Source organism: Penicillium brevicompactum (assembly GCF_028827555.1).
Source record: "Penicillium brevicompactum strain IBT 35665 chromosome Unknown utg000006l_segment0_segment0, whole genome shotgun sequence".
Classification (NCBI taxonomy): Eukaryota; Fungi; Ascomycota; class Eurotiomycetes; order Eurotiales; family Aspergillaceae; genus Penicillium; species Penicillium brevicompactum.
Window position 1 is genome coordinate 2557421 of NW_026623209.1, and position 26620 is coordinate 2584040.

The 26620-nt window shown below is 51.2% G+C and overlaps 7 protein-coding genes across 7 annotated transcripts; 3 read left to right on the top strand and 4 right to left on the bottom strand.

The window, feature by feature from the left end:
* Nucleotides 1-178: 178 nt before the first annotated feature.
* N7506_009173 (Sec63 complex subunit SEC66) lies at nt 179-1108 on the top strand (the record flags this gene model as incomplete). The annotated part of the gene is made up of 3 exons (XM_056958466.1): nt 179-284; nt 385-677; nt 725-1108. 3 exons carry the CDS (start codon nt 179-181, stop codon nt 1106-1108), a joined length of 783 nt encoding a protein of 260 aa, XP_056807856.1.
* A 6060-nt stretch (nt 1109-7168) lies between these two features.
* On the bottom strand, nt 7169-9739 carry N7506_009174 (pentatricopeptide repeat protein; the record flags this gene model as incomplete). The annotated part of the gene is made up of 1 exon (XM_056958467.1): nt 7169-9739. One exon carries the CDS (start codon nt 9737-9739, stop codon nt 7169-7171), a length of 2571 nt encoding a protein of 856 aa, XP_056807857.1.
* A 175-nt stretch (nt 9740-9914) lies between these two features.
* N7506_009175 (uncharacterized protein) lies at nt 9915-12314 on the top strand (the record flags this gene model as incomplete). The annotated part of the gene is made up of 8 exons (XM_056958468.1): nt 9915-9974; nt 10025-10308; nt 10363-10597; nt 10648-10692; nt 10716-10786; nt 10840-11113; nt 11162-11283; nt 11339-12314. The coding sequence occupies 8 exons, from the start codon at nt 9915-9917 to the stop codon at nt 12312-12314; spliced, it is 2067 nt and encodes a 688-aa protein (XP_056807858.1).
* Nucleotides 12315-12475: 161 nt separating this feature from the next.
* On the bottom strand, nt 12476-13676 carry N7506_009176 (uncharacterized protein; the record flags this gene model as incomplete). Its single annotated transcript, XM_056958469.1, has 5 exons — nt 12476-13110; nt 13159-13295; nt 13348-13408; nt 13463-13582; nt 13634-13676. The coding sequence occupies 5 exons, from the start codon at nt 13674-13676 to the stop codon at nt 12476-12478; spliced, it is 996 nt and encodes a 331-aa protein (XP_056807859.1).
* Nucleotides 13677-14242: 566 nt separating this feature from the next.
* N7506_009177 (snoRNA-binding rRNA-processing protein NOP14) lies at nt 14243-17028 on the top strand (the record flags this gene model as incomplete). Its single annotated transcript, XM_056958470.1, has 2 exons — nt 14243-14530; nt 14593-17028. The coding sequence occupies 2 exons, from the start codon at nt 14243-14245 to the stop codon at nt 17026-17028; spliced, it is 2724 nt and encodes a 907-aa protein (XP_056807860.1).
* A 376-nt stretch (nt 17029-17404) lies between these two features.
* On the bottom strand, nt 17405-19149 carry N7506_009178 (uncharacterized protein; the record flags this gene model as incomplete). The annotated part of the gene is made up of 3 exons (XM_056958471.1): nt 17405-18442; nt 18518-18874; nt 18943-19149. 3 exons carry the CDS (start codon nt 19147-19149, stop codon nt 17405-17407), a joined length of 1602 nt encoding a protein of 533 aa, XP_056807861.1.
* Nucleotides 19150-19845: 696 nt separating this feature from the next.
* ftmA (nonribosomal peptide synthetase ftmA) lies at nt 19846-26543 on the bottom strand (the record flags this gene model as incomplete). Its single annotated transcript, XM_056958472.1, has 2 exons — nt 19846-26235; nt 26337-26543. The coding sequence occupies 2 exons, from the start codon at nt 26541-26543 to the stop codon at nt 19846-19848; spliced, it is 6597 nt and encodes a 2198-aa protein (XP_056807862.1).
* Between the last annotated feature and the right edge of the window lie 77 nt (nt 26544-26620).

Sequence of the window (26620 nt, forward strand, 5' to 3'; positions counted from 1 at the left end):
AAAAGGGCTGAACATGTGACGTGACCCACTAAACACCCTGGCCTTTCGAGCTTGACCCGTGACACTTCCACACCCTTGATTGTTCAATACTATACCACCCTGGCGGTAATGATAGTTTGAATCTCGGTGTCCCTTCAACTTCTCCGATCGAAATACCTGCGACACCCCATCTCACGCAATGTTCGACGTAGACTGGCTCAGTCTCGCCGTCCCACTCGCCTACCTGGGCATTCTCTTGGGATCACTCGCCACATTCTCCTCTCTATATCGCAAGCGCAAGGCCCGTACGTATCTCCTATCGAAAGCCTCGGTCTTTCAGCTCGCGCCGATCCACGCGTACCCAATCGCCAATGCCCAAAGGCTAACTCATCTCCAACCACGCAGACAAGGCCGCATCTCTAGAACCATGGTTCTCCGCCCACCTCCAGCGCGACATCTACTTCTCCCTCCTTCACATCGAACCGTCATCCAATGAAAAGAAGATCCCCGATTCCATCTTCAAAGCTTCTCTCCTCCGCCGCGCCGCGGAAGATATCCGTCGCATCATGGCGCTGCGCAGTCAAAAGCAGGCTCTCGCCATGTTGCTGCAGCGTGGCAGTGTCGGAGACGACCTGTGGCAGCGATTCCAGCGCGCCGAAAAGGAAATGGAAGATGAGGTTAAGGATGTTGTGTCAGAGGTATGTCTTGATTTTCTTTGTTGCATGTGCGACGCTAACAGATGCAGGCAAACGCATACGTCCCCGGCTGGGGCCAAACGATCTTCCAATCCGCGAACGAGATGATGAACAATGAAATGTACCGCAAGCGTATGGAGGAGCAGGCCTCCAAGGTCGAAGAGGAGCGCAAGTGGTGGGATAAGAAGAAGACCAGCATTCAGGAGGGATTCATGAAGGAGCTGGAGGAGGACTCGTCTGCTACTAAGACTACTGCCACACCAGTTACTTCAACAACCACCAAGGACGCCGAAACCCCATCTACAACTTCTCCGGCCCCCGGTGCTTCGGTCCAGGGCAGCGATGATGATGCTGTTCTCGTGGAAGCGGAGGCTGCGTCAAGCACTCCTAATTCCCCGGCAAACAAGAAGAAGAAGGGCAAGGGCAAGAAATAGATGAATCGGTGTTTTTGTGTTGTTACATTTGTACGCTTTCCGGGTTTGGAATATATTGCGACCTTGGAAGGGACTTCCAGCTCACGGTCTTGCATCATGAAGAATTGCACTATTATACCAGTTCTGTTCGTTGGCTAGGTGTTCTGGATTATAAGACCTCGGGAGTTTATTTTTCTTTTATCAATATACCAGATCAAACCTCGGAAATAGTGAAGTTTCACATCTGAAGACCTAGTCTTTGTATGTATGTGATTTCCTCTGCACAGATCATTGTAGGCCAATTTTTTCTCCTGGAGCAACCCTCAGTCCAGCTCCCCGGAGTCAGTCACCAAAATTAATTGGAGGCGGAGTTGATACCATCGGAACGCGCCAATGGAATTTGATCTGGGCTGAACTGATCAGAAAGCCCGGAGTAAGTAGTAATCTCATGTCTCAGCTTGGAAAGATTACCCAATTTTGAATGAATGCCCTAGCGTGAGCTTGAAATAGTATCCGTGGACTCTAGGACTGGGCTGAAAAATGGGTCCAGATAATTGAGCCAAAGTCGACACAAGCCTAGCAGGTGAGTGTTTGCTCAGGACTTGACCTGCCGGCTAGTTTGACAAGCCCAGGGCTTTTACCCAAGCTCATACATGAATTTGACCCCGGAGATTACAGCCAACTTGCTGCTTACGACTGACAATTCTTCCATCTCATAGAATACATACATGCATATTGAGCGTTCAAAATAGCACAAGTCAGCAACCATTCAACCTTAGAACCTAGGAATATCACTAATTTTGCGTATCACACGCCGGAGTATATGACTTTTGACGCACTTAGCTTGCGCTTCCGCGTGATGTAGCTAATAGGGCGGGTTGCCAGAGATGTGCTTATCATGCGGTTGTCAAAGCCACAAAAGAAGCAATATTGTTCTAGTATGTCTGAAGATATCATTTATGATTATAAGAGATCAAAGCGTTACCTAGGAGAAAAACTTCCAAGGTTGGAATCAACGGACAGTAATCTTAGAAGACAACCATGCCAACACCTGGGCATGACCTCAAGACTAGCCCTAGTCCTGGAATTTGTCGATATTTCAATTTCCTACCCAGCATTCATCCAAATAAGGAGTTTTATATCACAAGTCATCAGTTACGTCTTGTGGTGACACTGATCAACCAGCAACCTTGCAAGTCAAGCAAGAAAATGGCGAATCCCGAGGTCCCCATGGACTAGCTGGTACCTAGGTATAGTTTGATACCTAGGGGTGTATAAAAAGAGCTCGTCAGTGCATGGTCAAGAGAAATTTTATACAACGCCTATTTGATCTATCAAATTGCAATTTTCTGTCAGCATGATGTTGCTGAATTGTACAATCGTTGAATCTTGTACTTATCAGTACTGCGTTGGTTGCAGCAGTTCCCTTGACAGAGACTGGTGATGTGCAAGGTTGGTGACTTTTGAGCAATATATATATTGTGAGCTTTCTAAACAGGCTCAAACTGTATCCTCTAGCCCGCCAAGATTCATTCGAAGGCATCCTCTCACCGGATTTGTCGATTAAAGAGCTTGCCAGCCCCGATCACCAGGTTGAACAAACTTCGAATGAGGAAAATGGAAATTCACCGGCCGACATAGCTTATACCAGGGTAAGTTGACACTTCGTGATAATCACCCCGAAGAAAAAAGCTGTAAAACGCTGATGGCAACCTTGGAAGCAGTGGTGCTCCCCTGGTGATCAGCGATGCAATTTCAAATTCGGCACACACCTTACTTGGAGACCATGCTTCGCGGAACACAGAGTGAGTCACTCGTCCCTGTGGCTGAGTAAAATGAGAAAATGTATCACAGTGCTCGGGTAATAGGAAACGATGTCAGTGGGTAGATAGATATAGCGATGCTTTTTGTACCTAGATTGGAACATTGCTGAGATGTTGGAGATATTCAAATTAGTTTTTGTGAACTGTGTGGGAGGCTGCAGCTCCAAGACAGAGAGCCCTGAGTATCAGCCCAATCTGAGTTGCCCCCCCCAGCACGCTTAAATTAATTGGAGTCCGTATTCCCCACAATGGCGATCATGAAATGAAGTGAAGTGGAAGCCTCGTCTCAACCCAAGCGCTTGTTTGCTTCAGGGGTTCATTCTGTGGGGTATAGCTCTTAGTTATAGATGTCTCATCTTGTCTAGTTTCCTTTTTTGGTTCGTTTCCGCGTTCTAAATTTCGAGGTAGTCGATTTGGGAGACCAGCTTTCAGGTTGGTTCTAGTTATTGAAGCCTCATGGCTGAATCTCTATTTTTGACAACAGCAGCTTTGTCGATAGGCGAAGGAGAATCTTCACGGATTAGATAGTCTTCCATTTTAATTGCTGCTAACGCGTCAGCTTTCGTAGCTCTCTGCGCTGAATTATTGTCATTGTCGCTAACTACCTTGCGCCTTCGCCGCTTGTACCGCGTATGTTGCACCCCAAAACACCGAGATTGCCGACTAGACCGAGTTAGAGTCTCTGATAGGACAGACTTTCAGCCGAGACTTTCGGTGTCTACTAACAACTACACCAGCGAATCCTCAACTTTGAGTAAAATCTAGACAAGAAAATTATAACGGAATGCGGAATGCAACAGTGTCAATCGGCGCCGTAATATCAGCGAGCAAGGGCATAATGTCGGGAACTTAAGGTGCCCATGTAAGTATCAAAACACTGCTGATCACCAAAATCTTGATTAGCCGGCGGTCAGTCACCAATTAAATTGGCTTAGATGAAATTTGTGGCCAAGTGAACATGCCGTTCTTTGAGACCTTCGGGTCGTCGATGACATAGATCCTGTAGAGATCACGGGCTGCTATGATCTCTGTGTCTCGATAGCTTCGTAGGGAGTCAAATGCTACTGGTATTCTTGCATTCATCACCAGCCAGTATGGGGACTCCAATGATGTTGTAGAAACAATCAAAACAAGGAAGACTGCGAGAACCGAAAAGATGAAGATCACAACCCGCGAATCACTGGCGATTATAAGTCTTGCAATACCCACGATCGGCATCGAATTACTACAGACAGTATGAGCAAGATCCTCAATGCTTCATGCCAACTTCTGCACTCACAAAATATACATCATCATGGGGATGGTGTGATTTCGTTTTGGTGCTTCGCTGGTTTCGGAAATGCGCAGAAATATTGTCGTGATCGAGATAGAACTTGAGATAGAGCAGAAACGATTTGTGACCAAAGTAGCTTCAGTGCCAGTGAAAATAAAACTTCCAAGAAAAGCTGGAAAAGCAACAACTGCTGCGACGCGCCTAGGCCGCGAGACGACCCCAGTGTCGATCCAAGATTAGCAGAAGCCAAAAGCTCATAACGGCAGATGTGAGAGGTTGAATGCTCATAAAATTTTAGCTAAACATCCACAGCCGTAGTAATTACGGAAGAATTGAAGCATGATGTACTCCATACCTGCAGAGTAACTGCTTCTCGGAACCCTCCTGGAGTGTTCAACTTCCTTAGGCTTGGGTAGGTTGCATTCTCATAATAACAATTGCTCAGGAAAGTTCTGAACAAATTTGTCAGATCATCATCTCGTTATGTGATAGACCACCCACGAAAGGACGACTGACGCGAAGCAGATGCTTGGAACACGTCCCGAACCCGACTGTTTACCGTTGATATCTGCATGGTTGTCCGCATTTCCCCCAAACCCATCTTCTTCATTCCCCAAGATCCCATATGGACGATGATACAACAATGCCCCATTCCTCACACTATCTCGCTTCTCGGACAATTCAAATTTCGTGATGAACGCGTTGACTTCAAGTAGAACTTGAGGAATCCTGAGGCAGGTGGGCTCGGTATGGCATTGACTAGTACCAATTTGTTAGAGGCGATCTTGTTTCAAATTCGAAGAAGATCGATTTGCCTTGGGGACAGGATGGCGGTGCGGGGGTCGTCGTCGGGTGCGGAGGCAAGTTCCACTGCAGAATTAGTTCGTGAAAGACTAAAGTCTTGCCATCATGGATAGTAGTTGGATATGACATTAACCAGATGAAAGTCTTCAATTTTGGCATGGAGGGAAAGAATGTAAAGAAATGGAGAACAAGGAATCAGCCTCTTGCCCGCCCGCGTCCGAGAGTACAGCCATATCAAAGATCCCTGTCCAATACAACAATGCAGTTGCCCCTTTTCGCTCAGTCACTAATTACTCTGTCTGTACCGAGTACGTAGGCTCTAAAATCTTGAAGAACACAGTTGAGCTTCTTCATAATAACATCTTTGAGTCGAGTTGGCATGTTCATTTGGTATCTCCGGGCATGGATTGCGAACCCGGACATGATTTCCAGCAGACCAAGTTGTATTCATGCGAAGTTTCACAATTGCTTCTGGAAACAGGCTGGAGAATATATTGGCAGACCAAGGTCCGCCCGCAATCACCAAAGCTTTGCATGGAATAATCTCGCTAGTCAGGCTAGGCGTTCTGGACTCATCAGTAACGCTTTGAAAACCCTCTGTGTCGTCCGCCTGTTGAACAGAGGTGGCGGTAGAGTTAAATCGAAATTGCACACCTAAATCTTGACATTGTCTGTATAAGAATTGACAGAACCGTGCGGGATCACTACTCATGCCACAAAAAGCCCCATTTCTTTCTGCCCTGGTAAGCCAAAGCCAAATCCTTGTGTAGACTGTAAGAAAGTTCCCCTAAAGGCGAAACGAGGTCGCTGAATCCGAAGTCGCCTATTCCTCCTGTGGCGCCACCAGATGCCCCCGGGCAGATATCAGGCGATGGCTCAACCACAACGACTTTTGGTGGACGTGGAAATGAAGCTGTAGTGCTTTCTTTCAAGAAGAGAGCTAGATAGTAGGCCCTCGAGAGGCCTATGATACCAGCGCCCAATATTACCGTGACGTCTTGGTCGATTGGATGGGAAGGGTCGTAGACAATATCAGCTTGTCATTGGAGCAGGTCACTGGTAAACAATTTGGCGTGCGCTGAATAGACAAATCGTAAAATTGACGGAATAAAATCCATGGTTTTGGTAAAGGTCAAAGATATCGTGGGAAAGAAGCTGGGTGATTGATCTTTGAATGTTAGTTGCCAAACAGGGCAGAGAACGGGCTTTGATCGGTCGTAGGTAATGAGAGATCGAGTGGTGACCGACCAGTACCTACCTAATGTCCACGTCTTCCAAGGTTGGTATAAAATTGCGGCTTGGTTCAGCGCCTGGGCTTACGGGGGGTATTGAGGATGAAAGGTAAATATTTGAGCTTTGAGAGTACTTGATCGGGATTAAAAAGGCACTAAATTACTGGGAGTGTGTCATATAGGCAAAAAGCTTCATGATAGGAGGTCCCGAGGTCCATTTGATGAAGAGATCAATGACGGAAGCAACAAAGAACCAGGGAGCAAATAAGCAAGTAGAGATAGGGCAGAGCATGTGAGGGGCAGAGCAAACAAAGCAAGAAGCATCACACTGTGAAGCTATACTTAGACACTCCGCAAAACCCATTAGCCCCAAAATCCAACCCAACCCAACCCACTAATGTGTTGGGTTTTTGGGTAGGAAAAATGAGGTGATTGGCTTTAGTCCGTAGTCGATTTATGGATGTTTTATGACCCCCTTGAAAAAAGCAACATCGCAGGCCTTGAAAGCAGATTCAGTTTGTTAAACTTTGTTTCTGTAGGGAATTTATCCCCGTTCCAAGGTTTGGGACAGAAGCCATGCATGAAGCCATCTTTAATGCCCATGTGGGTGATGCCAATGGCCTGGTTCAAACCTTGGAATAAATTGGACGGCACAACCTTCAGCCCTCGGTGAGAAGACTCCAGTAGCAAGCCCCCGCCTGGGCCAAACTCCATCACATAAACCTGGCAACCTTGGAACCATCCAGGATATCCTAAACAGGAGGTGATCTCCAGAACAATCGATGGGACACAATGGAACAGGAAAGTCGAGAAGCAGCAGGATGGATCAAGTAGAGTGAATTGTAAGATATGTATGTGTCCCAAGCGAATAATATACATAGCCCATGTTCGGGCAAGAATGATGACCCAAAACGCCGCTGATGCTCTGTCCAAAGATGGTAAACAACAATCAAAGAAGCTTGCTATCGTACATTCCCAAAGGGGATCCCAGGTCAAGCTGCCCAACCTTCATTTCCTTCGCTACTGCCTCGAGCTTGTCCTCAATCTGGTCTGGGTCCAAAGCATCAGTTCGGCTTAACACGACGCGAAGCATGCTACCCATAATCTCCAGTTGATATTGCTTCATTTCCTCGGGATCCAACTGATCAACACTTAGTCCCTGCACTCGCAAACTCTCAGCCTTCCGGTCATTCAGAATCTCCAACAATCGGCTGACTTGGCCGATGTTTTCCTTGCTTCGCGGCGTTGAAGACAATCGACGGAGACGTCGTTTGGGGGTTTCGGCTGGTACCGCAGCTAGGCGTGCAACTTGGACTATGATCAGGCGGGCGGTGGTGTCGTCCGGTGCGAAGCCAAAGATGGAGTTCATTGAGTGGATGGCGACCAGTGTACCAGAGACATCTTTTGAAAGACAGAAACAGCGCACGATTTGGTCGTACAGTTCTTTGGGCATCTGTTCTCGTGTGGCTTTTTGGCTGCTGGGAGATAATTGAGAGTACCAAGAGACCATGTTAGAATAAAGCTGACGTGCTGTTGGGAAGCCTATGTCAAATGCAGTGCGTCCGCGGTCGTATTGAAGCTTGGCGCAGTCCCAAAGACAAGCGTAGGTTTCCAGGTCGGGTCGAATGGCGGCAGACAAACTTTGGAATTTGGTCCAGAGGGACCGCACATCTTGTTTGCGAAGTTCTGCGTACAGGAGATGATTCATGAAGTAGGAGTTTGGTTTGATCTGAGCGTCTCCGAGACACTTGATCAGATATTTGACCATGTCGTCATCACCGCGGCGAGTGTAATGTAAGAGGAGGATGGAGAAGGTTTCGATGGTCGCAGGCGGTACTTGTCTCTGCATGAAACGAGGCAAACGGACTTCTGAGTCATGCGCGATTTCAAGGCGCGGGGAGATGCCGCCGGGTTGGAATCGTTTCCAGGCGGAATCAATGCGGTGCTGAATCATCGCCCAAGCGAGTCGCTCTGCTTTTTCGCGTGCAGTTGTGCTTCCATCGCGGAGCCAGCCCGCGATGATTCCATTCAAATGCTTGCTATCAGGTTTCACGCCACGCTCATACATGAGCTCAATGACCAGTGCTGCTGAGTCGACTTCACCCATGCCAATGAGCTTCTTCATCCAACTGGCATAGAAGAACCGATTCTGGAACCGACGTGGTAGTAACTTCAGCACAGACAGGGAAACTTTGTTGACAGCCTTCTCGTCGATGCTAGACGCATGAAGGTTACCGGCCAGACCCAACGCAGACTTGTAAAGAGCAGTCGAGTCATTGGCCGGATCTTGCCCTGTAACCATCATATCCTTGAAGATTGCGACGGCAGTATCCAAGCGACCTGCGGCAAGTAGGCCAATGCTGATCTTGTCATAGTCCTCCATAGTCATTTCCGAGCCAAGGAATGTTTTCAACTGCAGGTAAAGTGCCCAGGCCTTCACTTCGGCCTCCTTCCCAGGCAAGTTTCCCCATGCTAAAATGACTGGAATGAGGACCCGCGGCTGGCGAGTTTTATCGTTGGCCAAAAATGCCAAGGCAATATCCTGGGCCCTCTGAGGGTTTTGATCTGCTGCAAACAAACGCACACCAAGTTTCCAGTATTGCTCTAAATCCTGTTTCTTTTGAGACAACTCGGCCTGGTATGCTTCCCATTGTTCTAACGCAAGACTGGTGGCGCTGGCGTCATGTAGGGATGCAATATAGAACAGAATCTGGGGCGTGCTGAGCTCGTGTCCGATCGATCTGGCATCATGAACCAAAAGTTGCATATGTGTTGAGCGCAAAATTGCATCAGCCTCTCCCGATGCTTGCGCTTTCCAAACCGCGTCAAGTGTCCCCACTGGCATTATGGTCAAAAATCCCGGAATAGCCTGCTTGCATCGTCTGTACCACTTCCACAGATTTAGTCGCGCCCGTTCGTCTGACGTCTTCGATTCGAACCGAATTAGGGCGGTCCTGAACCTGACGGCATATGGATGGGAGTCAGCCCCCGCTCGCTTCGCAGCAGCAGCTTTTTTCGCAGCTAGAAGCTTTTTTGATTTGGCGCTATCCTCCCAATTCGCTTCCTCGTTGGCGAGACCTTCGAATCCCTCCCGTAGCATCTCGTCAAGTTCCTCATCGAAAACCTCGTCCAGTGTGGGTTGATCTGCGGGCACGGGGTTTTCTTCATCGAATTTTCGTAGAGCTTCCAGGGCGATCTTTCTGTTCTCTTCTGACAAGCTCTGCATGAAAGGGCGGTCGGGGTGGAAAGGTCCCTCTTCCAGAACCTTTAATTCATCCTTGAGCCCCGCAAGCTCTTTCGCGATATCCTCTCGTTCTGCATTATCTCCTGCCTCGGGGTCCACTTTTCGTCGGGTGCCTTTGGGAGAATCCAGCTCGTAGAAATTCACTTTGTCGTTCGGTCCGCCAAAATCAAGACGTCGCGGAGATACGGCGGAGAAGGCCCGGCGTGGAGCGCGTGTCGCTGAGCTGCGAGCGACATGCTGACACCATCGGGCTCCTTGAATAGCCTGGCGCAGCATGAAGTATGAAAATTAAGCGGTCATTGAAGTCGACCAGAAGGTACGAAAAGTGGAAGCGTGGAAGTTCAGATTCGGAAGATAACCAATTATCGCCTTATCGGGTTTAGCGTCTGTCGCGCTTCCGCCCTTGAAGTCATCCCCGGTTTGCGACAACACTGTCTCTTCGATAAGCACCATGGATCCAGATGGGTTTGACGATGCCCTGGGCTTGTCAAATGAAAAGTCCCAAAACTTGGTATGTCCTCTGAGCGCGGGCGGGAATGCCCCACTAACGAAGCATGTCAGGGTGCGTATATCTACCAACCGCCAAAACACGGAAAAGCAGGCGAGCGCCCTTCGAAGCGTCGCAAGGTCTCCTCGGGGGGCAAATTGGATGAGAAATCCGATATACAACACTTTGTGCCTCTTCTAAACGGAGAGGAGACTCCCGAGTCCGCCCAATTGCGATACGATACCTATAAACAGCTATGGTCAAAGCAGGAGAACAAGATCCAGAATATCCTTGAGTCTGTCGATGCTGGGGTTCTGGCAGATGTACTGTCCTTTGTTCGAGAGACGTCTCCTCAGACGTATGTTCCTATACTCTACGAATCTGCGAACACAATCTAACGATGGCGATACAGATGTGAAGGGTGCATACCCACAGCGTTGGTTACAGTCGGCTCCAATGTGTCGTCTCTCAGCAGGCTGCTCTCGCGACTCAATAGTCAATTGATATCATCAGAAGAAGGAAGCGTGGTGGTGCTGGAATCCGGCGATGCTCCAAATCTGAAGACCACCTTGAAGAACATCATCCGAGCTACCGTGACAAACACCGATGGCAACGATGGATATCAAAAGTTCCTCACAGACCGTGCCGTAAGTTTCAATGGAAGGAAACCTCACCGCATTAACTGAATTTCGACCAGGGACCTCGTCTACTCGGTTACGATCTTGACCTGCTCCATGACTATGTACAGAGAAAGGGGACAAAAAGCTGGTACTCGCTCTTCGCGACAGTGAAGCCTTTGATCCCGGACTTCTGACCGATCTCTTGTCCCTTTTCAAGTATGTTTCACCTCTTTTATTTGCCCCAATGGCTGTTTTTGACCTCTCTTTAGATCATGGCTAGACCGCATCCCATTCACCGTTCTCCTCGGAATTTCCACCTCGGTGGAACTATTTGAGGGCAGACTACCCCGATCGTGTGTTGCACTCCTTCGGGGAAAGCATTTTGAGGTTCAAGAGGCTGGAAACTGTGTTGATCGTATTTACGAGTCCCTCCAGACCGATCCAGCAACTAAACTGTGGATTGGACGCAACGTAACTAACACGCTGTTCGAAAACACAAGCGACTATTTCCAAACTCCAGAAGCATTCAGTCGCATGGTCAAAGTAAGCACAAATGAGCCTCAATGCTTTGCAAATCATTAACGTTTACAGTATGCATACATGTCTCACTTCTTCGCAAACCCTCTGGCAGTACTATTTGCTAAGCCCGATCCTACCACCCTCACTCAAAGCAAATTCCCCGAGGCTATACGAAACTTGCCGTCATTCCGAATGTAAGCTCCTAAAAGCTATTTGTCACTCCGCTGGAATTAGCTAATCAGTCTTCAGGCGCTGCGAGGATCTTGTGGAAGGAGGATCCACCAGTCAAGCTCGAGACATGCTAGACAGTGATGAATATCTGATCCAGCAGACTGTCAAGGCCTTTGATCTGGGCCAAAGAATCATGCGAAAGCTATTCCAAACAGTTCGAGTAGTGCATGCCTGCCTCCAGTATACGCAGACTGGTAAAAAGTCAAGCGTATCCGATCTTTCTGCCCGTGCACTCTGTGGTGAATTATACGACTCCAGTGTTGTGGAAGAGATGCTAGCCACCGCAAAGACGCTCGACTCGGACAAGCTTTACCAAGTTCTTTCAGACTTGCATCACATAATCACTAGCCCGGAAGCCGAAGCAATCCTACAAAATCTCCAAACCTTGTTGGATTCATGTCCCGAATCAGGCCCACTGCGCAGTGGTTACAACGTGAACAGCACTGTCACCAAAACCACTGTTGTCCAACAGCGCATCCAGCTCAGCAAAGGACGAGCAGAGCTCTCGGACCAGGACTCTCAGTACACGGAAATTGTCGACCAGCTGGTCGCGCTTTTGCAAGAACATTTGACAGAAACCCTGATCAACCCCCAACACCTCTTCCTGCACGAAGCCTTCTTGTTCGATTTGAGGAATCCTCTGAAGGACACTTTCGGACCTCGCCCTCGTTTCGCAATTGAGCGTGCTCTGGTCACTCCGTATGATTACCTCCTTTCCTCAACAGACGCCAACACCTCCAAAGTATCGGCTAAGCAACCCGCGACGGCAATTCTATATCAGCTATACCTTGACTCTGGTGCTATGGTCAATGTGCATGACCTTTGGCAAGCTTTCCTTGGTGTGTTTGAAAGCGAGCAGGGCAAAGCCTGTGATGACCGAGTGGTGATGTCTCTGTTCTACAGCGCCCTCTCGGAGTTGAAAGCGTTCGGCGTTGTCAAGAACAGTCGGAAGAAGGCCGATCATCTGGCCAAGTGTGCATGGATGGGACTCTAGCTCTATATTTTTAGTCACATAGAATTTTGTATTTCAAATAGAATTCATGGCATATCATATTCTCAATTGGGGTATCACAGAAATAAAAATACAAGCTAGTAGACGATGCATGTGCTGAAAATTCCAGCATTTCGCAGACAACCAAGAATTTGAGAGAAATCTCAGTCAATAGGGCGCTGGATGATGTCGTCACTTCCAATCGGCCGCCCTCCGTCGCTCAAAACCATGGCTTCTCTCCTCCGTCGGCGCAGTGCTTGGTCTTCGACGCTTCCTTCTGGGAATCTGCGTGAGGGCGTTCTTCCGAACGAGCCATCTGCCTCGTCTGCGTCCACCATCCAGACATCACTATCCGCATCTTCGTCATCTTCGTCCTGGTCATTCTCCGCAATCATGCTACCCATCAACCCATGTTTTCGCAGCTGCTTGATTCCATCCGGATGAGAGGAGAGCGTGCTGAATATCGCGCTCATGACCACATCATCGGACCACCAGGTTTTCATAAGAATTACAACATCCCTCCGGCGGGAAGGCTCTGCCAACGCGCATGGGAAAGGGTACCGGCATAACCATCGGCTGATGACTCCGGCTTCCAATGCCTCCGGTACGTTCTCGGGTAGTAATGCGTGTAGAATATTGAGGGCTTTCTTCTCTCCCATGGGTCTTGTCTTCGGAAGTATAGGAGAGTTGGTGGTCGTCGTTTTCTCCACATGTTCCTCCAGGAAATTGCAGAGGCAATTTACCAGTGCGGTAAAGGTTGGGAGGTCGGCAATTCGAGTACAAATTGAGGTGCGAATAACTGTGAAAAGTCAGGCAGGAAATCCTTGACAGGGAGGATGAGACATACGGGCTCTGTTAGAGACTAGGAAGTTCAATGCGTTCAGAGCTCGTGATTGGGGTAGTTTGTCTCTGGATGCCAAGTCCTCTAACAGCAAGTCACGAGTGGCACCCTTGGAGGATCTCTCTGAAATTATGCGAAGCGAGCTAGATTGTATTAGTTGATGGGTACTTGTTTTGTCGAATGATTGTAGCGTACGCAGCTCGGAGATCATGATTTGTGCTTTGCGACAGCTTCAAGAGCGTATCTAATTTGAGGGCTTGAGAACCTGTCAGTAACGCAATAAAGCCACTAATCAGGCAGCGGTTCATACCATCTTCTGTTCCTTCACTTATGATCGTATCTTCCTTCTCGACATGCTTAATTTCTGTCAGATCAACTACTTGACGGAGGTCTGTGGCGATACTGCGGACGGCGAAGAATAGTGAGACGCCTAGAAGAGTCAGTGTGATAATACTAGCTATGTCCCAAAGTGAACTCATACCTAGACAAAGCCATAGCACACCGTCCCCAGAAAAGGGAGCCATGATGTGGGAGTTGGAGATGCGGAGACCAACTTCGGCAGAATGTTGATCGGCATCCCGTCTGACATTGACTCACCGCCAGCCTCTCCGCTTTGGGGCCATAGAATATCGATTTATACTAGCCTCCGTTCTCTGCACAAGTACGTCGTACTCGCAGTTGGACTCCATTTAGAGCTGATATAAGGCAAGTTTATCATATCACCTTAATTGTGTTTCACTTTGTACCTAGTAGCACCCATCCATATATACTGTGGTTTCGTAATATCATGATAAGAATGTAGAAGCAGATAGGTAGCCTTCAAATCTGTTACCGAGAGTGGTATTGAGAAGTCTTAAGTTTGCTCTTTGTACTCGATAATCTACTCGACAAGTCAATATCTCGAAGTTCATCTACTATACGGAGTACGAAGTGTCGAACATACTAAAGGGAACTCGCAGTGGAGATATTCTGCCGGAATAAAGATCCACCCAAGTTGCGTGCGCCAATCAACTCCGCATGCGCCCGGCAAAAAACTTGCGGTAGTTATTTTTTTGATTCGAAAACTCAACTCTTTTTGAGCTCAACCACAATGCCACCCTCTCAGCTGAAGCAGTTGAAGGCCTCGCTCCGTGACAACGGAGTGCTCGGTCCCCAAAAATCCAAGAAGGAAAAACGTCAAAATGCAAAGACCGGTGTCGGTGCGAAGAATCGCAACCAGCGCGAGGTCGCCTTGCAAGCCATTCGCGATCGCTTCAATCCCTTCGAGATCAAGTCTACCAACAAGTCAAGCAAGTTCGATGTCACAACAAGAGATGGCAACACAACTGCTGGAGGTGGTGCTCGCCCCGGTGTCACCAAATCTCTCGGTGAAGAAAGAGTACGGTCGTGTATTTCCCCGGGATGCTATGGTTTTAAGGCTAACAGATCCTTTCTAATTAGCGTCGCGCTACCCTTCTCAAGGAGATGAACAGCCGCAACAAGATCGGTGGCCTCGTCGATCGCCGTTTCGGTGAGAACGATCCTACCATGACGCCCGAGGAACGTGCCGCCGAGAGATTCGCTCGCGAAAGTCAGCGCAAGATGCGCAAGGAATCTATGTTCAACCTCGAGGACGATGAGGAAGAGCTGCAGTTGACTCACATGGGTCAATCCTTGGCACTCGATGGACCTAACCAGGATGACTTTGATGCGGGCGATTTGGAGGAAGCGGGATCCGATGACGAGAGCTCGCGCAAACGCAAGCGATTCGAAGATTTGGAGGAAGGCCAGGATCAGGATCAGGATCAGGAAGACTTTATCGACTACGAAGATGGAGAAGACCAACCTGGGCGTAAGAAGACCAAGGCCGAAGTTATGAAGGAGGTCATCGCCAAGTCGAAGTTTTACAAGGCGGAACGACAGCAGCTCAAGGACGATGATGAGGACTTGCGCGAGGCACTCGATAAGGAACTCCCAGATCTTTTCGACGCTCTTCGTGGCCTCAAGGCTCCTGCGAAGCCGGAGGCACCCAAGCAGGATTTCTCAGAGATGAACCCTGAGCGTGCCGCTCTTTTGGAGCAATCGCAAAACATGAACCCCGAGAAGGAATACGACCAGCGCCTCCGACAGTTGACATTCGACCAGCGATCAAAGCCCACGGATCGCACCAAGACCGAAGAAGAAAAGGTGGAGGAAGAAGCTGAACGACTCAAGAAGTTGGAGAGTGACCGTCTCCGCAGAATGCGTGGCGAGGAACTCAGTGATGAGGAGGTTGACAATATGGACATGGACGAATTGCCAGAGGACGAAGACGAGTCAGAGATCGACGACGCCACACATTTCGGTCTTCCTGCCTACCCCATGCCTACGGATTCCCGTCCGGATATGGGGGTTGAGGATGAGGATGATTTCGTCATTGACGATGATCTGGTTGAAACCAACTCCAATGCCAGCCTTGAAATCGGCGAGAGTGACATTGAAGAAGATTCTTCGGACGACGAGTCTGAAGGACCAGACGGAGAGGATGAGCTCATCAACGGCATGACACTACCAACTGACGAGACCGCTGCCGCTTCAGCTGCTATCGAGGTCAACCAGGAATCAAACGGGAAGCTTGCCTTCACATATCCCTGCCCCAAGGACCACGAAAGCTTCTTGGCCATTGTCAAGAGCGTTCCCGTTGAAGAGATCCCCACGGTCGTCCAGCGTATTCGAGCCTTGCACCATGCCCGCCTCAAGCCTGGCAACAAGGACAAGCTTGGTCGATTTGCTGAGATTCTTGTTCAGCATGTCTCTTACATGGCGAATGAGGATGAGCAGCCTCCATTTGCTATCATCGAAAACATCATTCGTCACATTCATTCTTTGGCCAAGAACCATCCCTTGAACGTCACAATCGCCTGCCGCGCTCTTCTTCGTGAAATTGGCAAGGAACGCCCGCTCGACCTTCTCCCTGGTGACCTCGTCTTGCTTACCGCTATCTCAACCATCTTCCCCACATCCGATCACTTCCACTCAACGGTCACACCCGCTCACCTTTGTCTGGCTCGTTACCTGGGCCAGTGCTCCACCACATCCCTCGCAGATCTAGCGCGTGGCGCATACGCTTCAAGTCTGTGTCTTCAATACCAGACCGTCTCCAAGAGATACATGCCCGAGTTTATCAACTACACTTTAAACGCCATCTGCAACCTGGCCCCCACAGAGCCGACTACCAAGTTCGGTGCCTTCCCCTACCGGTCCTCCCAGGAACCCGTCCGGCTCGCTGCCACCAAGAAGGTCACACCACGCAAGTTGCAGTTCCGCGATCTTACCACCAGCCCCTCCAACCCCCAGGCCGAGGGAGATCTCAAGATCTCGCTCCTAACCACCTTTGTTTCCCTCCTCGGCTCCGCCTCCGACACCTGGGCCGAGAAGTCCGCATTCACTGAAATCTTCACGCCCGCTCGAGCAGTGCTGAAGTTCCTCCGCTCATCCCTCAAGAGCAAGGTCTACGCCCCAGCTCGGGACACCATCCAAAGCACCACAGACAAGATCGACGCCCACCTCGCACAAGCCCGTCTCGTCCGCCGCCCACTCTTCCTCCACAACCACAAACCTCTCGCCATCAAGACCGCCATCCCCAAGTTCGAGGAGAACTTCAACCCGGACAAGCACTACGACCCGGATCGCGAGCGCGCCGAGTCCAACCGTCTCAAGAAGGAGTTCAAGCGCGAGAAGAAGGGTGCTATCCGCGAGCTCCGCAAGGATGCCAGCTTCATTGCCCGCGAGAAATTGCGCGAGAAGAAGGAGCGCGATGCCGAGTACGAGTCCAAGTACCGTCGTCTTGTGGCGGAGATTCAAAGTCAGGAGGGTCGTGCTGCGAACGAGTACGAGCGCGAGCGTGGCAGGAAATAGTCGTGCTTTTCACATTTTTTCTATCATACTTTGCGCATTTCTGGTAAATACTTTCATCTGGCGTCAGGCTGGGAATAAAAGTCATGTTCCTGAGATATCCTGTGGTCTTAGGTTATCCGTTTGTTGTACCAAGCACGTCAGATAGGTATGCCCAAGTAGATAATCTCTCTTCTAAATTTCCTTCAGTGATCCTTTCCGAGGTTGTAGCATTGAGTCTAGACCTTCAATATCAGGAACACAATTCTCAATATTGAAGCATTTCCATGGTGATGCTATGTCGGTGTTCAAAGTTCGATACTTCCAAGGTTCCAAAATAAAGAAAAACATCCATAACGTGCAGTCATCATGTACTGGTACATATCCGAACATGCGAGCACTACTGCGTCAAATCCTCTCCAATAGAAACCAAATACCGACAACGAGCCTGTTGTTCCTTTGAAACCGTTTCCATCTTGGTCTCACCCGTCCGAATAAAGATACGTCGATACCCACCACCCTGCTCCCATCTCTCCCACTCGGGACTCGTCGGCAGACGACGAGCATTCGGATCCAACGACACAATGAAACTAGTCCAGTAAGCCTGCATCAGCGGAATGATAGGCGCATTAGTATTATAATACGAAGCTGGCGCATTGTTGCCCGAGTTTTCAGGACCCCAGATCGCGTTCAGTTCGACCGTGTGATATGTGCCTTCTCCGGATGTTTCATTCGTGGGGTCTTGTACTGCATAGTGGTAGTTCCAACTCGGTATGCCTGCCTTGGCATAGATTGAAGACATGTCAATTCCGGGACAGATGTAGCGGATTTCGCCGTAGGCTGTACTTGCAGGGCGCCAATAGGCACCTGCGTCTGGGAATGATTCTGTTTGGTTGGGTGTGAGATATATGCTGTTGATTCTGGATGTTTGGGCCGGAGTCATGTACGGGAACTGATTGTGCAGGAATGCATCGGCGGCTTCGACGCTGGCGATGCTCTTCGTGACAAACTTGGTGCCTTCGTTTGTGTCGTCGCCAAATATGACTGGGACTTTGATAAACTTTCCCTCGTGGAAGAGTTTGTAGGTGTGATCTGGCACCAAGTCTTCGTCGATGGTTGGACTGTAGAGATACAGCGGGGCATCGGTGAACCCTGGATACGGCCTGTTGATGTTCTTCTGTTGTAAAAGGTTGACATCCAAGTCCCGGAGACACGCAAGTGTATCTTTGCTGCTGCTGCATCCAGTTGCGCTTGTGAGGGCGTTGTATGCGAATTGACTTTGGGATACGTTTAGCATTGTGGCGAAACTTTGCGACTCCGCAGCTGCTCCGATGAAGAGTCCTTCATCCTTGCCTCCATATGCCGATAGCATCAAAGTCACAGAGGCAGCACCTGCACTACTGCCACCAATGACCACATGCTTAGGGTTTCCACCAAACTAGAGAGACTGTCAGATGTTGAACCAATAGGGACACGAAAGCACGACAGTTGGCAAGCAACGATAGTGACGTACTTGGCTGATGTGATCGTGCACCCACTGAAGTGCCTTGCGCTGATCCTTGAGTCCATTGTTCAAACTAGCGCGAGCATCGACCTCTTCTCCGGCGAGAAAGCCGTAGGGTCCCACTCGGTAATTAAAGGTGACTACCACGATGTTGTCTCCAGATGCCTTGATCAAGCCAGCGCCGTTATAATTAGCATTAGAGTTCTGTGCAAAGCCACCTCCTTGTATATAAAAGTATACAGGTAGGCTCTTGGAACCGGCAGCACCGGAGGGGGCATAAACGTCCAAAAAGAGGCAGTCCTCGGATGTGCCATTCGGGACGGGTAGGCCCTCGGCCGCTGCTGTGGGGATGCACACGGATCCATGCTATCAGATGATCAACGATCAGCACATTTCCCCGCATTCTACTCCGCAGATCAGAGAAATTCACATACCTCTGTCGCCTGTTGAATCCCCTCCACTGGCAAAGGATCTTGCGGCGCCGCAAAGCGTAGAGCTCCTACAGGAGGAGCCGCAAACCGCATACCAAGCCACTGTGTGACACCGGATACCGTAGAACCTTCATACTTGCTGTATCCCAGGTCGACGGTGGTAGCGGATGCTAGGGACAGCAAAGCCAGGGTGTACCAAAGAGCAGCCATGGTGACCTATGGGCCAATTTCGAACGGGTCGACGCCATTGCTTTTAAAGGTTCACGGGCCTCGAAGAAGACCCGGTTCGCAAGGATACGGTGACAGCCCATTTTGCGGAGACAAAGCCGAGCCCTTGCTGGCGATAGACGCTTGCAGGGGTACGGAGTATTAGAGATCAGATATGTGTACCTGTGTGTACCGGATTTTCCCTGGCGGGTGGGGTTTTCCTATTTGGGCTGCCGCTTCAAGAAGGACGCTCGGAATCAAAGCTTTCAGAGTATATATCAGCACCAGCCTATGTATATAATCACTAATTCTACTCCGTATATAGATACTCATTGGACATTTACTGATGACCTCGGGATTGAGTAACACTTTGTATCCAATTAGTAACTCTGATCACTTAGACTATGCCTTTGATGAAATAATTATTGAGCGTGAACGGAGTAAGGGGTGAAAACTAATATTGATGCCTGATTCTGCCTGATGATGCCTGGTTTTGAAGGCTCCTGGGGGCGGGGCCACCCCCGGTTTCTAGATAGTTTAGACTCCACATTCGGTAGTTTCCCTCTCTTCATTTCTTCTCTCAAATCAACTACGTTTCTGGTTTCTGTGGGATTGAGCTTGAGCGTATAATTGAACCATAACCACGAACCATGGGATCCCGAGGAGCCCAACATTCTAATCACCTTTTGAAAACACAATCTAAAATGCCATCCCGCCAATCTCACTCAAAGCCACGTCCGGCTTACTCACGAGCCCACTGATCACCTCGCAAATCTCGCCCGCCAAGCGCGTCGCCCCGTCAAGATCCATAACCTGCCCACAGCAGTGCACATCAATCCTCACCCCGCTCGGTGTCTCAGTCGAGCAGATCCACACCTCCGGACCGGGCGTGAGCGATCCCACCGAACTGAGGACGCCAGACTGAACCCCATCCAGCGTCAGCGTCAGGCCATGGTTCGCCGTCTGATGCTGGAGGATGTACGGGAAGCTCGCTGAGGGAGACCAGTCAGTGGCGGTGTCGACGATGGTGCGAAGACCGACGCACTCAGCCTGCAGGCTGGAAACGTGCTGGGCCTGCGCGTGCTCGAGGTACGTGCGGCCGCTCATGGAGGCGCGCGGGAGCACCCGGAACGGGATGTAGTTTGTACAGCAGCCGACGAGGCCGTCGATGAAGGGGATGGGGAGGCTGCGCCCTGCGACGGTCTGCCCGACTGTGATGTCCGGTTGAGGTTGGTGGAGTCGACGGGCAAGGAGGAGACAGGCGGCTGCCTTGACGATGGTTGGGAGGGGGATATTGCGTGGGAGCAGGGGCGCTGGGAGGGTTACGGCGTGGGACCCTGTGATAGGGTGGAGTTGGGGGCGTGATGTGCGACCTGGGGTCAGGGGAGCTAGGGAAGAGCCTGCCAGATATGTCTGCCAGAGGGCGCGGTGGTGGGCCTGCTCTGCGTGGTGGGTGCGTTGTTGGAAGTAGGAGTCGAAGGAGGAGGGGGTGATGCTCTGTTGGCCATTGTAGAGTGCTTCCAGATCACGGGCTAGGATATTGATCGAGGTGGCATCATACTGGGCGTGGGAAAGGCGGAGGACCAGTCGGTGTCGTGCGCGGTTGGGTTCGGAAACCAGAGTAAAGCAGGTTGGGATGCTCGCGAAGACGGAAACAGTAGCCTGGTCTGATTGACAGAGAGATTGGCAAAAGGCTTCCAACGGTTGTTCTGTCGTTATCATCACGCGCAGGGGGAGGTCAAAGTCTTCCTCGAGAGTCATATGGAACAGAGTCTTGCCATACTCAACGAAGGCGGCCCGCAATACACTGTGAGTCCGTACAAGAGCACGGCATGCGTTCCTCAGCCGGCTTTCATCGATCTTGCCTACGAAGGGAAATTGGAAATGGGACCATGGATAGCGGTGGACAAGGAACGATTGCGCTTCCGTAGCTTCCCACGCACTGGCTAGCTTGTCTGTCGGGAAAGAAAGTGTCCCCTTCTGCTGCTGCTGGGCAAGATGCTGCTGGAAGTCTACTGAATCCAGGATGGAGGTCTGCTGAACTGCAGGTGGAGGCACGTCTTCAACGGAGCCGAGCTCCTGGAAGTTGCGTGCGAGAGATGCCAGCGAGCTTTTCGGGCTCAGCGCGTCCGCCACTGTAAAACCAAACCCGGCACGTCGAGCCATGGCCACCATTCGCATGGCGATGACCGAATCGCCGCCTGTGGTCAGAAACTGGTCTTCTGCCCCAATGTCTTCCGTCGTCGTGTTCAGAAGCTCAGCCCACATTCTTTGGAGCTGCCGTTCGGCATCGCTGGAGACTGTGATCTTTGGCTGCGGTGGTGCTCGATAATGCTGGAGCTGCTCACGTGTGAGCGACTGAATGGCTGACCGCAGGGCTTGACGGTCCAATTTTCCCGTCACGGTCCGCGGCATCGCCCGGACGGGCAGGAAGATGGACGGGACCATGTATGATGGTAGCAGCGCTCGGAGATTCATTTGGCACTCCGAAGTACACTGTCTGAATGTTTCGCCGACTGGGTCCAAAATCCCATTGTCCTCGGCCTCTTGAGAAAGAGTGGAATGAAGTTTGATATAAGCGACCAGGGTTGGCACCGTGCTCCCGCCAATGTCCAATGGGAGGACCTCAGCAGCTGCCTCCCTGGCCTCAGGGAACTCACGGACGGTGATGCTTTCTATCTCGCCCAGGTCAACCAATTGCCCGCGTAGCTTGATGCGGGTATCCCGACGGCCGATGTATCGAATAGTCCCGTCATGCTGATACTGCACGAGATCTCCGGTCCGGTAGAGGCGAGAGGTAAGAGCCAAGGGCATTCGGCGTCGCCATTCGGGGCAGTCAATAAACGAAGCTGCCGTGATTTCCGGGTGGTTGAAGTAGCCTGCGGCCAGAAACGGCCCTTCTAGCAGCAGCTCTCCAATGGCGCCGACGGCAGCTAGCCTTGATGTGTCCCTAGGTAGAGTCACCCAGCCCACTCCACCGACAATGGACCCAAAGACCCCCACCTTCCACCCTACCGGTGGTAAGGCTCCAACGCCACAGATCGTGGCTTCAGCGGGCCCGTATCCATTGATCAGTGAACGACCAGGCGCCCAGATCTCGACGTTGTCGCGGATAACTGCCTCCCCTCCCAGGACCAAGGTCGACAGACATGGTACTTCAGAAGGTTGCAATGATTGCACGGTGGACGGGGTCAGAAACGCCCAGTTGGCCTGGAATCGACATATGGCCTGGGCAAGGGCGTTTTTGCGTTCAAATTCGGACGGAATGCAGATGGTAGCTCCGGCCGCCAATGTGGTGAAGATCTCATAGACACTGACATCGAACGCGTACGAGGAGAAATGGAAAACTCGCGAATCTGGCCCGACCCTCATTGCTGAACTATGGTGCCTGATACTGGACGCCAGGCTGGTGTGTGGCATGACGATCCCCTTAGGTCGACCGGTACTGCCAGAGGTGAACAAGATAAAGGCGGGTGTATCTGGTGAGACTTCGAGTTGAGCAAGGTACGGGCCCTTTGACAGGGTGCTTGTGGACTCTGGAGTTAGACAGACCTCAATCGAAGTGAATCCACGGGTCAATGTGGTGGTGGTTTGGCTGTTGATAACCACCTGGACCGAGGCCTGTTGCAGGATATTGTGAATTCTCTGGCGCGGATGATTTAAGTCTAGGAGAATGCACGTCGCGCCGGCACGAAGTACGGCCAATATTGCGACAACGCTCCACTTGCTTCGTTCCAAACAGACACCTACCGGGGAATCCAGGGCCACGCCTTGACTCCTGAGTCGATAGGCCAGGGCAGAAGATAGCTCTGCTAACTCTGCATACGTCAATTCACCATCCCAGGCACAGACAGCTGTGGCCTGTGGATGATCAAGGCACCGAGCCAGAAACAAATCGTGCAAACACCTGGTATCTGCCGGTGGGATGGTGGAATTCCATCGTTGGAGTTGGCTAATGTCTTCCGGGCAGATCATCTCAACTGCGTCCGTCTGTTGGGCTGGATGCTGGATGACCTGGTGCAGGATGTGCTCAAATTGAGCCATCATTCGGTGCACTGCATTGGACGAGATCACTTCGGGGTCGAAGGTGGCGTCGATTGTCACCTTGGTCCCGTCTGCGGTAGGTCGACATGACAGCATCATCGCATACTCTGTGAAGGACGTGTATTGCATTCCGACATGGGTAGACCCTTGCACTATTTCCAAAACGCTCTCGCTCTTATTGCCTTGCTCCGGTAACTGAATGATGAGCTGGGTCTGGAACTGACAGCCCCGCGCGGCGTCTGGGCTACTTTTCGCGATCCGCGGCAACCCTGCCTGTTGAAATGGAATTGTACGAGTCAAGGTGCTCTGTACCTGATCCAATGTGGTCGCTACCGAGGTCGCGGTTTGGAATTGAATGCGTAACGGAATTGTCGTGATTGTCGGGCCGACGATAGATTCAATGTCCGGGACAGGGGCATTGCGCCCGCTCAGGGTGACGCCGTATACCACGTCGGGGGATTCGGTGTAGTGAGCTACCAGTAATGCCCAGGCCAGGTAAATATAAGTCGGGAGGGTATGAGACGATGCCGTCGTCTTGGCCACGCTCATCTCGTGCTGGAAAAATTGCGTAGCCGAAGGCCGATAATTGCCAGATGGGAGCTCAGGAAAAATCGGGGCCTCCAACCCGGACAGCTCGGAGCCCCAGAACTCCTCCACGGCGCAAGAACTCTGCGTATGTTGAATAAACGGATGGAAGGCGCGTTGGACCAGCGAAACACCCCGAAATGCTGTATCAAGCTGTTGCTGGACAAGGTGCAGTGTCCAATCATCCCACACTGCATGGTGAGTGGCCAATATCAGCTCACTATCTTTCTCGTGATAGCTGTGCTGGAACAATGGCTTTCCTATCCAGTCGGTGAGATCCTGGATTTGGATGGGTTCCGAATGTTCTCGCCACAAATATGTGCCGCGTACAACGACTTGGAAAAATCCATACGACGTCTGAATGATCCTCGTGCGCAGGATGGCGTTGTTTTCAATTGTGCGCTCCCATGCTTCCTTGAACTCATCCATGTTTACCGTGGGCGGGATTCGACAGGCTATCCTTCCTGTGTACATTCCCGGGCGGCGAAGGGAAGTTGCAAACATGCTTTCTTGCAGCGAGGTGCAGGGGTATATATCCTCAACCTGCGCCCGCTGAACACCACATTGCTCCTGTGCCATACGGAGAACTTCAGTGGCTGCTCTGGGAGGCACGAGACTCAGTGGCGAATAGGCCTCTTCTGTTGAAGCTGCAACGGCTGTGGCCTTTTGCGCTTGCTCAGCAAGACTGATGGGAGAGAGAATATCTTGCACAGATAGGGCCAGTCCTGCCTTTCTCACGGCCCCCACCATACGAATGGCCTTCAGAGAATCGCCACCAAGGCGCAAGAAAGTGTCATCCATGCCAATGCATGCGGGGGCGACATCCAAGATGTCGGCATAGATCCGCTGTAGCGTCCATTCGTGGGGGCTATCAGGCGGCCGCTTCTGTGCCGTAGAGCATATATAGGTCCGCAGATCTTCCTGCGATATTTTCGCTGCTGTATTGATCAATAGATATCGGTCGACTTTGCCAGATACCGTTTTGGGCAGCCGGGCCAAGGGAATCCACAGATCGGGAACCATATACCGAGGAAGGTGGTCATGGAGCTGGTGCTTGAGAGTTTCAAAGTGTTCGATGACCGAGGGATTAGGCTCTAGGAACAGAGTCAAGGGACTGCCAGTCGCCCTGGTCGTCGTCAATGGCTGGTCGGGCCCGATGAACACCACAAGTTTCTCCTGGCCATCTGCGGCGATGATACCATCCACAATCACTTCGGTGGTGGGGGGAAACAAGCCATGGATGTGATGCTCGATGTCGGCGACCTCTACGCGCTGTCCTCGGATCTTGAGCTGTCCGTCTTGGCGGCCGACGATGCGTAGAACCCCGCTCGGATCCATCGACGCGAGATCCCCCGTGCGGTATACTCGATGTTGATGCTCTCCCCGTCGCAGCCGCTGAAGCCATGTCGGCGGCTTGATAAAGGACTTCCTAGTCGCCTCGTGATTGTTCAAGTACCCACGCCCCACTATGGGACCCTCAATCAGTAGCTCGCCAACCATCTCGTCTTCCATCCGTTTCTCCACGTTGTCAGGGTCGACGATCCATGCCACCGCGCCGGTAGGTTTGCCAATGTTCTGCACAGGGTGGTCGGGTTGGACGCGCGGATTCACTGTCGCATTGACGGAGCATTCGGCAGGCCCGTATGCGTTCATCAAGTGAATCCCGAGCGCAGCATACATGGCCTTGTCTGACTCCCGCATGCCCTCGCCGCCCAGTATTAAGGTGGGCCGCAGCTCGACGGCGGCCCACGAGACAGTACGCGCGAAGGACGGGGTGAGGAATGCATGGGTCGGCCTTGAAGCCTTCAAGGCGTCCTCGAATAACCCCATGTCATTGCGCTGAGCCTCGCTCGGCACGCAGAGACATGATCCAGCCATCAGCGCGCTCAGTGTTTCCATGATGCTGACGTCAAAGGCGTAGGCGGCGAATTGGAGCACCCGAGACTTGTGATCGATCTGAAAGGCCTGTGTATGGAACCAAGCTCCCGTGCAATAAGCCCGGTGCTCGATCACGACTCCCTTGGGTTTCCCCGTGGACCCGGAGGTAAAAGCGACATAGAGTGCATTGGTTGGCTGTGCAAGCTGTATCGGCTGGCTGCTATGGCCTAGTCTCCATCCTTGACAAAGTTGCTCGACAATGAGAACATCACCCAGCTGCATACAGCGCGTTGCCTGCGACTCCGACGCCAGAACAAACGCACATTGGAGATCGCTGCAGATGGACTGCAGCCGCGGCAACGGGTGAGATGGGTCTAGCAGACTGAAGGCGCCGCCGCTCTTGAGCACAGCGAGGATGGCCACCGTTGTCCACCGAGATTTCTCCATGCAGATCGGAACGAAGCACTCCGGCCCTATCCCTAGAAGTGCCAGTATGGATGCCAGTCGATCCGATAGTTGGTCCAGTTCCCCATAGGTGAGGGCGCCGTCCCATGCCAGAATTGCCAACGTGTCGGGGGATTTCTGGCATTGGCCGCGAATCACTTCATGCACGCAGACCTCCCAGAATGACGGGACCTCTGAGAGGGGGTCGGCGGTGGCGAGGGGAGGGATAACGGCCCTACCACATCCTCTAGCCGGAGCCCTGGACAATTGAGCGATTTTGTGAGGAGTGGAGGGGAAATATCATTTGGTTTCAGAGCGAGTGCCCGGAAATCAAATGTATCCTCCATCTCACCGGGGGGACTCAATGGAGATGTCATTGGAAAAATTTCGTCTACATTGATATGTGACGGTGATTGCTTCTCGTCTATCTTTTCACTGTTTTCCATCTTGTTCGAAGACAAGACGTGCTCGTGCAAAACGTAATGGCTAGATGTCTTCTGGCTAAGTCGGTGGTCTGGGTCTT